Source organism: Gavialis gangeticus, unplaced genomic scaffold (assembly GCF_001723915.1).
Source record: "Gavialis gangeticus isolate Ggan-Ray unplaced genomic scaffold, GavGan_comp1, whole genome shotgun sequence".
Lineage (NCBI taxonomy): Eukaryota > Metazoa > Chordata > Crocodylia > Gavialidae > Gavialis > Gavialis gangeticus.
In genome coordinates this window covers 4,482,845-4,498,844 of record NW_017729003.1, presented here as the reverse complement: position 1 = coordinate 4,498,844, position 16,000 = coordinate 4,482,845, and the positions used below count along the sequence as shown (strand labels likewise).

The following is a 16,000-nucleotide window of genomic DNA, read 5'->3' as shown; positions in this document are numbered from 1 at the left end:
AGACAGACCATGTCTGAATGGGGGGGGGGGCAGGGATTAAGGGTGATTAGGGCTGGCAGGTGTGGGTGGTAGGCCAGTGTCCAGTGCTGGTGGATGGCTTGTCTGGTAGGAATTTGACAGCCCCAGAACCTCTGGGCTGTGGAGAGGGCCTGGGTGTCCCAGCAGTTGAGCCATCATTGGGAGGGACTCACTGTCATTCTGTCTGCAGCAGTACAGTGCAGAAGAAGTCATGGAACATCTGCATGGAGCAGGGATTGCTGGGATGCTGGAGGGCACTGCCATGTTCCCAATCAATTGAGGCTGTTTGTAAGCATTCATTCAAATGTTTATACCCCAATGAATTGGCATTTCAGCTACATTAAGATTTTTAAATGGTTGAAGTTCTGTGAATGCTTGTTCACAGAATATTTCAATTGATGGAACTGCAATTCCACTGGTTGAAATGAAATTTTTGTACACACCTTTAGTGCAATTATAATAGAAAAAAATCAGGAGGGACCTGCAATAATCTTATGTTAATAGGACAAATAGGATGTTTATAGAAGAACTCCAGAAGGCAGGGGTGCAGGGGGGAGGGGGATTTAATTAGTGCAACTCTGAAAGCCACACTAATTCAAGTGCCCAGAGCGTCATGTGTATCAGTATCCCTGTTCTGAAAAATGACAGCAGGGAGCTTTAACTAAAGCTTCTCGAATGAGCTTCAGTTAAAGCACCTCCGCTATCATTTTTCAGGATGGGGATGTTGAGACACCTGATACTGGAGTCTGTAATTGCCGTGCTTCAACAGATTCAATCAATTAAGTCTGCTCCAACACACTGTAATTACAGCACACTGGGGCAGAGTCCTTGCACGTGTATAGGAGCTCATAGATTATTCAGATGCGTTAAAATACTGTTACAAATATTATTATCTAATTATTTTCCCTGAAGTGACTGTTTTAGTACTTGCATATCTATTTTTTATCTTTTCTTGCTGTTGTTAAAATAACAAAGTTCAAATTTTGGTTGTAGTGTCTAGAACCAGTGCAATCTCAGATATGAAGCATAATATATTTTTTAAGTTTTTAAGGACATCTGTTCTTAATGCATCAACTGGGAATATTAGTACTGGAATGATAAAATATAAAATTATAATTTCTAAGATCATCCACAGCATGGCAAAGTGACTGATCTTCAAATCTTTTCAATTCAAAGAAGAAAATTATATTTTAAGGTATTTCATTTTGTCCTTGAGTTACTCCCATATATCATCTTACTTAAAAATCTTTCCATAATGGATATTTTAGTTGTTGCACTGGTGCCTACATACTTTTTTATGTACAAGTGCTGTTTTCTTAAATTGACTGTATCTTTTTAGCAGCTTACAAAATACACAGATGTTCAATCAAGAACAATTTTGACCAGTAGAGAAAAAGATAGATGGTGTTGCATTGTTTTCAAACTAATAAAGGAGCTAACAACAGTACTTAGTACTTATATAACACTTAGTACTTGTCTAACATGTCTAATGTTCAAATGATTTTTTAACACTATTTATGAACATTTATTAATGTTTTATGAACATTTTATGGATTTGAAAGGAAATGGATGGAGAAAAATGTCTTTGTATCAAACAAGTTTGCAATTAGGGCTACATGTGTATTCCAAATGAACCTTGGATATCCATTGCTACGTGGAAAAAAAAACATACAACAATGGAGTAACTTTCTTTATGAGCCATTTATATTAGTGGATCAAGGTTCACCTATTTAATAAGGGGTGAAAAAGACTTGAGGTGAAAGAGTTATTGTTGTCCAGTAATTGTTTAGACTATATCATTTTTCCTTTAAATCTCTGAAATATAAACTTTAGAGTGCTACTTAACTGACCAATTGAAATATAATTGGAATCATAGCACAGAAATCTAATGTAGCTTACAAGTACACACAAACATATTTGATGAATATAAACTGAAGTTCAGTGTTCTTCCTTCCAGGTTTCTACAATTAGTATCTCTCATGCCGGATGAGCTCAAAATAGACTGTGAAAGCCCTTCTTATGCTATTTTCGATACAGGTTTCAATACAAATCTGCTAATGCAAAGTTTTTGCCAAGTTTATCCTAATTTGCACAGCTGTAGTTCTGAATTCCCTGACATAGGAAACAAGACAAGGCATTTTCCCCGTAAATTAGGTTGCTTAGTTACTCAGAAGATTTAAATGTATGGTTCTGTGCAGCTCTATTAGGAGACTCTTCTGCAAATTGACACATTTCAGAGAATAATGTTATTCTCTCCTTAATATTTTAAATGCTTGATTTCATTTCAAATTTATTTTATTGAATAAACTTCGTATTTAAGTATAAAGTATGTAGGTAAACACAATATCCATTTAAGGGGATATCTAATTGAAATGGGATTTAAATGCTTGAATACTAATTGATGGTGTTCTGAGATTCATTTTTGTAAAACGATACCCAGCAGTTATTTTAAAGGTATTGTTAGTGGTGCTGGAATAACAGTACATAGAAAAGGCCCTCCCTTTAGTAGATTTTGATCTATGCAGACATATTCAAGATGCTATAGATTTGGAACTCTCATTTCTGTTGTTTTGGGGAATTTAGGATCTGTCTGTAAATTTAACCATTTTAGACATTCTTTTTATGATGCTAAAATGACCAGTCCTCCAAATCAGTGAAGGTGCACACATCACTTAGCCCAAGTCAGTCAGGTGGTTTACAGCATAATATTGCAATGCTGGCAAAGCAGACATTCACAAGAGCTTCCTTCAGAGTCAGGAAGCATGTTATTGCTGGAATATTTTTTTAGAAATGAAAGGCACCAACTTTTCTTATATTCCCCCAAGCCATTAAATTTCATTTAAATAGATTTCTTATTAATTTTCTTCATGTTATTTTTGACCATCCTTGTGACTACTCACTACCATAATGCAATCACTTCCTTGCAGTATTTTTTAATAAGTAAATTAATGTAGTTTGACTTGAATTATTCTATGTTGTAGCTTTTTCAATCCACATGTGCAAACATGTTCTCACTTTTCTACATGCTGGCACTAACTAGAGGAAACCACACACATTTTTCATTCTTGTTGGCATTTACTATGGAACAGTGCCCCACCGCCCAGTGGTGGGGATGCAAGGAAAACCTTGGACTATCAGCTCCACTGGTTCTACTAACTACATTCTTCACCCTGTGTAGGACTAAGGGAGAACTCCTAATATATTGACTGTGCTAAACTGGTAATAATGAGTTGAGGTTGGCCACTGATTATTTCCCAAATCTGTTTGTTGCTCCATTTTCCTTTCCCTCTATTAATAAAACCTATTGTATTTTAATATTGCTTGCAAGTGGGGAAGTTAGTTCACATTGAAACACTCAGGTAGGAATAATTTTCCAGGGTTTCTGGGTGGGGGCTTGAGGCAAGATAATCGATTTGTGTAAAATCCCTAAGTTGAACTCAGCCTTTGTTACTGTCATCTGGTGTTTGGCAGAAGGGTTGCATTGATACTGGAACGTTGAACATTGAAATTATGTCTGAATTAAGTGAGGTTAAGAAAATAACTTCTGGAAGGTAATCTTATTTCAGTCAAGAGGTTGCATGTCACCTATAAGTTACAGTGCTTCAGTAGTGTTCTTAGAGTGCCACATCTAGTTATTTGAGTAACAAGTGCCATTGTATGTCTTGATTACATTGTCTTACTTATGGATATGTCTTTGTGGAATGTTCTTTTAACTTTATTTCTAACTACATTTACAACTGTTAAGTAAGGATGCACACAGCTGTTTGACACACCCCATCTATATTCACACAGCTTCTCTTAGGCTGCATGACTGTAGACTGAGAGTGGTGTGTACATTCAGAAGCCATGCAGGGAACTCGTTGTAATTGACTGACGGTGGGGGGAGGGGCAGGTGGAATTGGGACATTGGGTAGTAGGTCCAAGGGTGTTGGTGTTGGTGAGCTAAAAATAGACTGGTTAGGATAAATGTGGATAGGAAAATCACAGCCCCAGGGCTGGGGCAAGCAGCTGGCCTTTTCCAGTCCCAGGGCTCTGCTCTGATCCTGTACAAGTGTTCAATAGATTGGCTTAACCTGTTCCCATACTATGTTAATTCACCTCTTTAGGTGTACTAACTTACATGAGACCCACTATGTTTTGCCCAATTTACCTCCTCTGAATGCCTGCACAGATGGTCATGTAGCAGGCTTGCCTTTTCAAGCTTGGGTTGAGTCCCAGGCTTGAACTCTCTTGCTGTTTTGATTGGTGGAGCTCATCCCCCAATCAGGAGGCAGCAAGAGGAGTTCAGTCACACGCCTTTCCTGAGGGGAGGGGGAGAGGAGTCCCCCCGCCATGGACCTGACTGAAGACTGCGACACTCAGGTCCAGAAGACTTCAGGGCTGGAGCCCTGGAGCATATAAATTGAGCTGCATGCCCAGCATGAGGAAAGCACATCTGGGAGAGAGAGAAGAGAGAAGAGTGGAGCTGAGGAGAGCTGCTCAGAAGGATGAAGCAGTAACCCAGAAGTGGTTCTGAAGACTTCTATCAGTGGGGGATGGCAGATGACTCCAGCAGCTAGGCTCTTTGTGTGCAGCACCGCACATAGCATCCAGACCCTGGGAGCTGCGTGACGCAACCCCCAAAATGAGGCTGGGAGCTTGGTGCAGGAGGCGTTGCATGGAGGGTCTGGGAATGGACCGAGCCTGGTGCTACATGAGGCAGCCCAGGCCTCTGACCCATAGCAAAAGATTGAGTCCAGAGAGCCAGATGGTGATCAGGCTACTGATCCAGCTGACAGGGCCAAGCCAGAGGCCCCAGAAGCCCTGCATAGTGAAACCCTGTTCCAGGGGACAGCGAGCCCCCCACCGAAGCCCACTGCAGGCAAGAGAGCAGCCTGGCGCAGAGGACAAGGACCACCCTCCAGGCCTGGGAGCCGTGAGTTGCAAGGAAAAGAGGATTCCCACAGGGGAAGGGAGTCCCTCCTCTCCCCATTTAGTTAAGGACTCCTAAAAGGGGAGGTTCCAGTGAGAGGGCTCCCCTAAAGTTACCAGCTTCTTTATAGGGCTTGGGAAAAGCCCAAGGACATTGGGGTATAGTGTCAGGATTGTTTGTCTTTGAGGTTTATATATACACATTGTACATATGTTTATATGCATGTTCCTTTCCCTTGTAATAAGTTAATGTAAATAAATTTGTATATAGTTAAGTCCCCTGACTGTCCTGGCCTGGTTCTATAGGGGCAGAGGGAAACTGAGCGGTCTGCAGTCCCCACCTCACAGCATACCTACTAGCTAACAATCCCCTTCAATTGGAGAAGCAAAGTATATACCCAAGTTATCTGGGCTAGAGTCATTTAGCTTGACCTGACCCTAGTAAGGTTAATCTTAATGTAAAAACTAAATGTAAAGGCTGTACATACCCTAAGTAAACAATGTATTTTACACTAATACTTTTTAAATCAAATCAGAGGTAACTGTTAGGCAAGCCAAGGGAAAATGTTCTGGAAAATACCTAAATGCATTGATGAAAATTCAGAGCGTATTGATTTACAAGGTAAAAGCCTTCACTGCTCACTCAGTTAATTTTTCCATTTCCCAACAGGATTTCCCTTTCTGTCCTATGAAACAGATTTTCTATCTTTCATATCAGTCTATGGTCTTCCTTTTTCTCTTTTCTTCCTCAATTTCTTTTGTCTAATTTTATTTTTCTGCTCCCTCCTTCCCTCCTCTGCCCTTCTTCCTCTACTTCCATTTATACCTTTTCTTTTCTGTCACTTACTTGTAATGGTGGGTTTGGATATGCACAGGTATGAATGTTTTTTTCATTTTTTCCACCATTCCTTATCTCTTTTATTCTGGAATCTATGTTGCAGTTCCTCTCTCTATTAGTCAGAGGATGTTAAATTCAACTGAGATAATTTATTGAAATAAATGAGTTGTGGTGGCTGTTATAACTGCAAGATATTTTTTCTGAGCCATAAAAGGCCTGGGTCCTATCTTTTTCATTCTTCAGTGCTTATCTAGCAGATGGATGTCACTATAACACTGCCCTTGATTGCGTAATATTTCACAATATCAACTTCTGGCTACAGAGAAGTGGACCTAATGGAATTTCATTTCTGGACACGTATCACTTTTGAGTAATCTTATACTTGTGTGCTGAATTGTTTTTCTTGTTTTACCCTCAAGGGTCTAGATGACCCTTGAGGTCCCTTCCAATCATCTTGTTCTACTTAAGTCATTTAATGGACATCATATGAGCACCTAGCATCGGACAAACAAGTAAGACACTGCCCCTTAACAAGGAGCTCTACCACTGTACTATGTTTCATTGAGGTTATTATATGTAATATTTTGTACTATTTATTACTTTGATTATAGCTGGAAAATTTAACAATTAGTTGAACTTGAGGTTTGTTTTCAAGACTTTGGCTTTTTCTGTTAATAAATTAACAAGAACTTTCAAGTGTTTAATAAATGCCAGGGTTCACTTGCTCTCTGTCTCTGAAAAAAAATGGGAATTTTAAAAAATAACAATATTTTAAAATGTTGCCTCATTTTCGCAAACAACTAATCTTTTCTCTTCTCTCAAGAGAATTGGAAGAGGAGGAGTGTAAATATCCTTGTTTGGGGGAGAAATATTTTTAAAGGCATTGAATGACTTTGGGGGAACTTGAAAATGAAATGCATGCTAAATGAATGCATGCAAATATGGGGAACAAAAAGAGCAAAAGATTAGGAAACATGTTTTTTGTCTCCATTTCAACAGTTCAGGTTGCTGGAAGACTGCAGGTGACATAATTAACCAGTTCTGGACCTTGGTTTTGCATCTTGGGCTATGGAAAATGTGTTGTCATTTTTTTGTGAAATGGCTTTTTAAAATATAGTAATGTGTCTCACAGCAGAAGGAATCAAGGTGCATGCTGCAGAGCTGTGATGACTCCTAATTAAGACTACAACTCCTAGAAACTCACAGGTGCTAGGAGTCAGGGAAGAAAAGGAATATGCAGGAGAGGAAGTTTGTGTCTGGAGTGAGAAGAAAAGAGAGAATTTGCAATGCCTTCATTTAGAGAATGGTCCTACATAGCAGGAGTGCACAGTGGAGCTTGGAGTCTCACTGGATTTGTCAGCCAGGACTGGGTGGACTGGAGGAGCTGGACTTATACTGAGGGGTCAGCTGCAGACTGTGGCTAATTGAGCACTCTGAGACTTATCTCAGGACTCCTCTGGAGGTTGTGGATGTATAGTGGAGGGAGAGGGGGTGAAAATTTAAGATACTAACTGTATATTAACACAGTTGTTGATGCTCCTTGATCTTTTACTAGTTCCTCCCTTTGGTCCATTGGCTTGTGACCCTGACCACTATGATTTTCTATAGAAAAAGTGGGAACTCCATCCTGTTTCTTTTCTCAGTTTCTGGGTCAGCAAAACAACGAGATTTTTTCGGTACAAATATATGAAAGAGGTAATAATGACTTGTTGAGCAAAAATGTGGTCCACAATAATTGTTAAAATTTTTAATAAATCTTTAACATTGTTTAAAAAATTTAGGACAGCTTATTGCCATTTAAATGATAGGTTTGATTATTCATGTGCATGCAGAAGATGATATATCTTGGATCATTCAAAAGCATCTATGTTCCAACCTCCAATTTGATCACAGGATGATTTGATGCTTCTCAAAAATAATGAATCAATTCAACCAAGATTGAAAGAATACTTTGTGGTGCTCCTGAACTGAGAGTTGATTTGAGAGATGCTACCATTGAGTTCACCCCCAAACACCCTGAAAGGGGATTTCTCACTGTAAGAGGGTGGCCTCCTCATCAGGTCTTGGCCAGATGCCCTGATCCTAGGGTAACCACCTGCTTCTCTTTACTGCCACACCTTGATGGAAAACTATGAAAGTTGTTACTAAGGCAGGAGGCTACCCATTACTGGCCTTACTGACAAGGGCCTTAACACCTATTCAACCTCCCCTCTGTGGGTCCCATGCCTTGCAGGCGTTGCTCTGTGTGTGTTACCTCTCTGGCCTATAGCCAGAGCAAACTGGGCACACAGTTGTAGGTCTAATCTACAGCCCTGCAGGGCCACTCTAACGCCACCCATCTCTCACCGGAGTCCCATTTACTCCACTGGCTCTTACCCAGCCTCTTTCATACTGCCTTCTCTCAGGGCCCACTCATACCACCTGGCCTCACCCAGCTTCAAGCTTAGCTCTCCACTCCTCAGTCAGCTCTGGCACAGTCTTTTGGGTGTCTCCCACTACCCTCACCTGAGCATTGACTGAGCAATTCTACAACTGTTGGCCTACTTTATTCCTGGCCCCTTGCTGGGCCACTATACCTCCACTGGGCCTCCTCACTCGCCCACACTCACTGGGTCTATGTACCTGTCTGTGTGCTACTCTTGGACCCTTGGATGCTAAACTGCTGAGAATGTGAATCTTCACCACAAACAAACTTTAGAAACCAGTTAACTCTTGCAGTTCCCCTGGACTGTTGTTCTAATTAAATATCTGCTCTTCCCACTGGCTGATTTCTAAAAGCCAAGTTCTAAATATAATTTTCTAGCCATCAGAAACAAAATAGCTGGACCCCTTTGAGAAAGGGACAACCAGTCATTTTGTTGTTGTGAACTTCCAGAAAGCCTGGTAAGTGGATTATAGGTCCAGAGAAAGTTCTAAATCATGTCAATGGCCTGGATTAGCCCTTCCTGGCCATCTCTAGGTGTGGTGGAGTTAAAGAAGGAAGTCCAGGAGGTTAAGATAAAAGATATGGGGCTAAAACACATTTCTTGCTAGGAGAAGATCTGGAAGAAGAAAGAAATCCTGTAGGAAGCAAGAACACCCTGGTAAAAGATCTTGGGAAATAGGCATTGTTTAGATGGGGGCTCCTGTAGCAGACATAAGGAAGAATAAAAGAATGAGTGAGTTGGGCATAGACTGATGATATTTTAAAGACAATGAGGTGCGTTAGAAGAAACTCAACTTGGATGTGTTTGAGTTAGTAGTGTAGTGAAGTACACCAGGGAAAATACTTGGAGTCCTACATCTCCAGTAAGAAGGGCCAACCATGCATTTGTCACAGATGTTCCAATTCTGGAAGGAATAACATTGCAAGTTATTTGGCCTAATGACTGAATTATCAGACGATCCAGACCAACAGACGGCCTGTGCAGACAATCAAATAGAATGGCTTTAATAGGGCAAGCCAATTTGTTGGGACACTACCACAGTTCCATTTTTTATTTTTTAAATAAGTGGAGTAACTTTTGACCCCCTGTCTTCTTGCATTTATAAATGTTTTTATTTTTGTCACTTCTGCAAGAACAAATTTAATCACATTCCTTCCTTCTGGTGTTTTTGGCATAATTTTAAGGTGCTAATACATTGTCACATACGTAAAGGGATATTTTTCTTGTTCTCTTTCCTTCCTCACTCCCTCACCCATTGGTTTTGTTCCTTTCTTTCTGATAGTGATGGTCAATTGTTCAATTAAAGTGTTCCCAGGAGTGGGGATATCAGAAAAGTCATTTTTTTGTAAGTGCCTTCTAAATGAATAACCTTTGCTAGGAAACCTAACTAGGAAATAACCTTTGCTAATGTATGCACAGCCTTCTGAGATACTTTTGAAATAATTGTTTTCTCAGTCTAAAGTAACTGTAAATCTTTAGACTGTTTGTGCACAAACAGAAGTGCAGCTCCTTGCTCTGAGAATGCTTTGCAGAAAGTGTTCTGAGTTACAAGGATCTGCTAGACCAAACAGAAGTTCACTGTTGGTTCCAGGGGGGAGGAGGGGAATCTAGATGTTGGCTGCAAGCCTATAGCCTTTCCCCTAGCAATGGCCTCTGTTCTTTGCCAATGGTGGGAGGGGGAAAATGGAGGGGAGGGAGCTCATTCTTTGGGGTTCCCCAGCACATTTTTGGGGTTGAATTTTCAGATTCGGATTCAGCTGAATCAAATTAGACACAGTGATCCAAATCAATGAATCAAATCGCTGTCCCTGATTCGGGCTGAATCAAAATCCGAAACGAGTAGGGCCCACTTTGCACACCCCTAATAAGTACCATTTGTACATTCTGTTGTGGGTTTAAAAAGAAAAGATAGAAAAAAAGCTTAATATATCTCAAAAGTGTCTGATGCCAAGTGAAGTGATTATGCAAAGCTGTGGCTATTAATGACTTTAGTGAATATTATTGGAATATTGTTGGAAAGATCTAATTAAATTGTATAATCCAATTAAGAGCAATACAAAGCTTCTAAAATATACAGTACAACTTCTATAATAAAGTGTGATATGCATAAAAATGAATATAGCCTCTTATTATAAATAACATTGTATTGATGAACAAAACATATGTGTTTGTTAAAATCTATTATGTATTCAGCAGATTTATTCCTTGGAAATGTTTTCTGTTTAGTTTTAGATAGGTTTACTTCCATAACACCTCCATTATGCATGTGAGCTTAAGGTCAAGTTTATTTATTTGTTTGCTAAAGTATAGACATCCAATATGTAAAATGGGATCTCATTTCACGATTTCATCCATTGTGTGCTTTCTTCAAAGTGAATATGCCTAAATCAACAAGAAACCTGAAATGGACTCTGTAAGTGAAAATGATTGAAGGTAGTACTCTTTAAGGCATCAAGGCTCCTATTTCTTTTTAAATATCTGTTAAAAATATCAAACTTTAATATTGTGCAATTCTTATTAAAACACATTTTGTTGCCTAGGTGAAACTTACAGCTTTGTTCCAGTAATTAATAGTATCATTTTGAATTAAAAAATATTAAGATCAACAATATTAGTCTTATGAATAGCAATTTTACTACAGGTTTTTGTTTGCTAACTTTGAAGCCAAATACAGAAATATAGTGGTAAGGGTCATCAAACATATCAGAACTGGATAGGCATGTTTAAAATTCATATTTTCTACTTCTGATGAAATATTTTTCAATGAGATCCTTGTAATTTTTAGTGACATGCTAGTTGACAATTTCTTTTTCTTGTTGTAGATTGGTTACCATTATAACACAGTAGAAATCCTTTCCAGTTAAGAACACAAGGCATACATCTGGCGAAAACAAACACAAACATTGAGTCCAATTCCCTGCAGATGGAGGCAACTATATTATAAAATCCTTTCCATAAAAGCTAACTACAGACTTTTGGGAGGGTAAATCAGGTTCAAAATGGCCACCCAATTTAAGTTTAGCTCATCCTGCTGCTGACCTTACACTTTCAGACCCACTCTCAGTGGCTGGCAATCAGTCTAAACCTGTAACAGAATAGAAGTTTCATACATACAAACTGGTTTACAAATTGCAGAACCCAGTTTAAGATAAACCTGGATCTATGTAGTTACGAGACTCATTCAGTTCAGGTCAAACTTGTGCATGGAACTTCTGTCCACTTCCCCAGGGACGGGAAAACCCAAACATTGGCCCCAGCCCCAGGGTTACTCTTTTCAGTCCCCCTTTCTCCTGCTTTCGTCTATTTCCCCCCTGTCCCCAGCCTCTTGCTCCCCCCTAGCCAGTGCTCTCAAACCCTGTCCCACAAGCCACTCTGGATGCAGCTGCTTTAATCAATGTTCACCATGGTTAGAAGAGAACAAGTAAGTCCTAGTGGGGGGAGGTCTGGCATGAATGGTGGTGTAGTTTCACATTGTTCCTGCTCCCCCTACCCCTTGTGACTCATGCCGCACCCCCACCCCACCCGCAGGTCACTCTTGCCCCAATGTCCACTGGCAGACCTCCGATCCCCTTCACCCTGTTTGACCCCCAATCCCACAGCTAGCCCTCCCAATCCTGACTTACCTGCTATGGGGCTGTCATTTTGAATTCATTTAACCTACTCCTAACACTCCCAAATGTCTGTACTTAGCCAAGCTAGTCAAAGTGCATCTTAAAATCACTTAAGTGCAGGCCAGACACCTATACAAAGGCTGTAACATCATTTCATGTATCGTTAGAAACCTTCTAAATTTCAGATTAATGTATTCATGGCCAATACCATTTTTAAGTAATTATTTCTCATGACAGCATTGTGCTTCAAGATAATAGCTCTTTTGCGTTCCTTGATATTTAATCCTACAGGCCTGATGTATATAGAGGCCAATCAGATCTCTTCTCAGTTTTCATTTTTGTAAAACTAAACAAGCTAATCTTGTTATTTATCTCATCTTGTAGAATAGGTCCTCCATTTACCTAATCATCCTAGTTAATGCTTCTAAGCAGATGCTTAAACTCCTCTTTCTTGAGCATGTGTAATCTGAATCATACACTGTTTTCTAAACCAGGTTTTACCAGTGTCTTAGACTAGCTCTGCTTGAAATGTCTCTCCAGGCATTTTCTATGCTCATTTTTTTTTGTAATCAAAGTATATGCAAAATGCAAGTAAAGGTATTAACAACACAGTTTCTGTTTTAAAAATATTTTAAACTGTCTCATTCTCCTTGATGCCCAATAAACATTTTGTAAAATTAAAGAATTTTTTTCAATAACTTGAGGAATTTGAGCCAGGGAATGTTATCCTAAAACAAGATCATGACTATTCCATTAGTCTTTTTATGGGATGAGGGAAAGGAAATTAGAGAGAAATCTCAAAATGCAGCCAGAGATTTAACTGGTGCTTTATGTAAAACTGTACATTAAGGATTTCACTACCCGTCAGACATGTAAATTTCCTGAGAAACCCATTTTTGCTGTAACAAAGAGAATCTATATTCTGGACTTGTCTCTCGGCATCCTGTTCTTTTCTTTTCCCCTTACTGAATTATTGCTACAACTCTATCTTTTAGTTGGTTCAGTGTTAACTTGTAATACATTTCAGTGTCTCTTTCGACTTGTAATAGCTCTTTTTTTCCTGCAGCCAGGCCTACATTTCCAAATAACAGTTTACCACTGAAACGTAAGAAGACAAATTGTGAAAACTCTCAGTATTTCATATTTGATTTGGATCCACTTCATGCACAAATACTCATTCCATATTTACCAATCAAACTGTCATGTAAAAATAAGAAACAAGATCAAAGCGTAGCAAAATAAATGCATCCATTTAGATTCTCTGAGGAAAACAAAATAAAAGCATTAAATTTCAAATCTGGTTTGTGCACAGGTAGATTCAGGCAGGGTGTGGTAGTGTGATCTTGCTCCCCTTTTGGTGGTGGCACACACATACAGTGAGTTTTACAATGACCACCTGGTCAGCTCCTGCTTGAGCTCCACTTGTGCAGTGAGGTCTATATTGAGAACATCAGCTGATCTGAGCAAGCTCTAGCCGGATCCTGTTTTTGCATGGTTTCAGAATCCAGAGGTTGGGTATTGCCACCGTTTTCCCTGTCCCTTCTCCACTTCTCTTGCTGAACTCAGTTGCAGGGGAAAGTGGGGAATGAATGGCTAACACCCTTTTGTGTTCTGGCCCAGTCACAGAGCTGAAGAAATGCTGCTACATTTTTTGTTTTTTTTTACCACATAACCCTTGTATACATTAGGAAAATTGGAGCCTATAGTTCGATACCATGGTGCTCTCTAAGAGCATGTCCCCATGAGCATGTATGTGCTGCATTCACCTCACTGCTATTTTGCAGTCTGGTGTTCCTTTTCTTACACCAGGAGATCCTGGTTTTTTTTTTTTAAATCACTAAAAAAAGTGGTGTGGAGCATGTGGCAGCAGTGTGTGCTGCAGAAAGGGGGGCTGGCCAAACAGAGCCACGCTGGCTGCTGGCCAGGCTCCAAGACAAAGGTTCAGCACCACTACTGCCCTGGGAAGGCCCCAGGACCCTAGGTAAGGCAGTTGGGGCCAAGCTATGCTTAAAGCCTTGGAGGCTGGGGGTTGTCAACTGCAGGGCTGTGGAAAGAGGCTGAGCTTTCCCAGCCCCAAAGTTAACAAGGGGAGGGTTTTGTTCTGTGACTTGACTGGAGCAGAGGATCCAACCAACTTATAAACTGTCCATCAGGAGATGGTGTGGGGAGAGGGCACTATGAGTTGGAAAGTCAGGGGATAGCACTGGAGTGTCTATCAATCAGATGAGTGTGCAAGTGTTTGTTCTATGGGTAGATGGTCAACTGGGGGAAACTTCTATGTTGTCAGACAAGGTAGAAGTTTCTACAAGATCTGCAGTATTGGTCTGATGGACCTGTGATTCCACTGGTAGAAATATAATGCTTGTATGCACCCTAAATATAGAGTGTGTAATGTTAATTGGGAATAAAAAAATCACCATGATATTTTCTCATTACAGCTCCCCATGGCTGGCAATAGTCCACATAACTGTTAGAAATGTTTGAGCTTTGCGTGCATTCCAAAGGGCCAGTTTTCAGTTATTTTCAGATACTGAGTTGTGAAAATGTTCAGGTTAGCAAGTAGTATTTTCAGAAACCCTGAGTCCCATAATAGAAATCAACATAACTGAGATGCTTTTGAAGTAATATTTGAAAATGGGATTTAGATAGCTAAATTACTTAAGCCTGCTGAGTAGGGCAATGTCCAAATAGCTGAGAAACCTAGACCTTAGCCTCTTATTCAGTTGCCCACTATGAAATACGATACATTCTCCTTCATCTACCCACATCAGAGTTACTGTGTGACAGTTCATAAGAGGCAAGGATTGCTTATGGCAATATCTTTTATTGGACCATCTTTATAGTTGGGATAGTTAGACAAACATTGGAATGCAAGATATTATTCAACACATCTTTCAAACTGAAGAGTGATTAAAGTTTTTAAATTTAGAACATTTTTTCCAGTGCATGATCTAAAGCCATAAATATTTTTCTTTCTATTTTATATGCATAGCTCAGTTGTGTACAACATGCACACATCAAATTTGGTATATGTGCCTATATATAAAGTCAGAAGTTTACATCTCTATATCTAGAAGCTGTGTGTGTACTTCTTTGTGTCTCTAAACAAAAACAATAAAATCTCCTTTATTTTCTTTCATTATTCTTCTCTGCCTCCATTGATGACTCTAAACTTTTGACTCCAGACTGGCAATATGAGGGTAAGATGGCAAAAACTTCCTGAGCATTGCTTGTCTGTTATTCATTTTTATTTTTTTACAATGTTATTAAAATTCTGTTCACTCTCTTTAATTAGATCCTTTTGTTGCAATTTAATTCCAATTAGTTTTGTTTCTGTTGTGAAACTTTAATTACAATTTATCCCTTTTTAATCACTCCTTTATGTTATTTCTTTTGGTTGAATTACCATTACGTTATCTCTGTCCTGAAGGACTACTTTTTCACATTGGTCCCAGTTGGTATAACTGAAGCAAGACATGAATAGGTTTATGGTGTAGTAAGTTAACTGTGTTGTGTTGTGTTGTTGCCAGGATTGGTGTGTACATTCATGACATGGAAAGTAAGTGTCATAACCAGTAGAAGATGCTAAAGTACCATTGGGAATATGTTGTGAACTGTGTGTTCACAGGTGGACCCAGAACCTAAGGTCTTTATTTAGGTCTTTCTCCACCAAATTCTCATATGCTTTAAAAAGAGTTTATCTGAATAAGAGATAAATTAAAGTTTTAGGTTTTAGTCCTTATGATAGTTATTAGATTAGTATTTCAAGCTTACCTTGTTTGTTGATCATTGTGTCAGTATAATGTTTTCATATATACGGAATATACTCTTGGTTTAGAAATAACTTCTGGTTTCATTTTTATAGACTGCAAGCTGGCCAGAACAGGTCCTCCAGCCACAATAGTTGCTATTGATGAAGAAAGTCGAAATGGTGAGTGTGCCATTTTTTTCACTGCCACTGTGCTATATTATTCTTATCAATAGTGAACATTATTAAAAATAGAACGCAGGTTTGATGGATTCTCATTTTTTTAAGGACAAGAAGAAGAAGATGAAAATGTTAGGATCTGGAATTATAGTTTCAGTTTCATAGTTGGTAGGGTCAGAAGGGACCTGAGCAGATCATCAAGTCCGACCCCCTGCCATGGCACGAAAGAGTACTGGGGTCAAATGACCCCAACAAGGTATTCATCCAG

The 16,000-nt window shown here is 39.4% G+C and overlaps 1 protein-coding gene across 2 annotated transcripts in view; it reads left to right on the top strand.

The window, feature by feature from the left end:
- The window catches only part of PCDH15 (protocadherin related 15), a 1,188,119-nt gene that overhangs the window by 219,604 nt on the left and 952,515 nt on the right, over positions 1-16,000 (top strand). Inside the window, exons 3-4 of one of the 2 annotated variants that reach the window (XM_019507770.1) lie at positions 14,990-15,004; positions 15,670-15,735. In XM_019507770.1, the coding sequence (XP_019363315.1) occupies positions 14,990-15,004; positions 15,670-15,735 (81 nt within the window). The remainder of the gene's footprint in view (positions 1-14,989; positions 15,005-15,669; positions 15,736-16,000) is intronic. The other variant, XM_019507771.1, reaches the window with a different exon arrangement.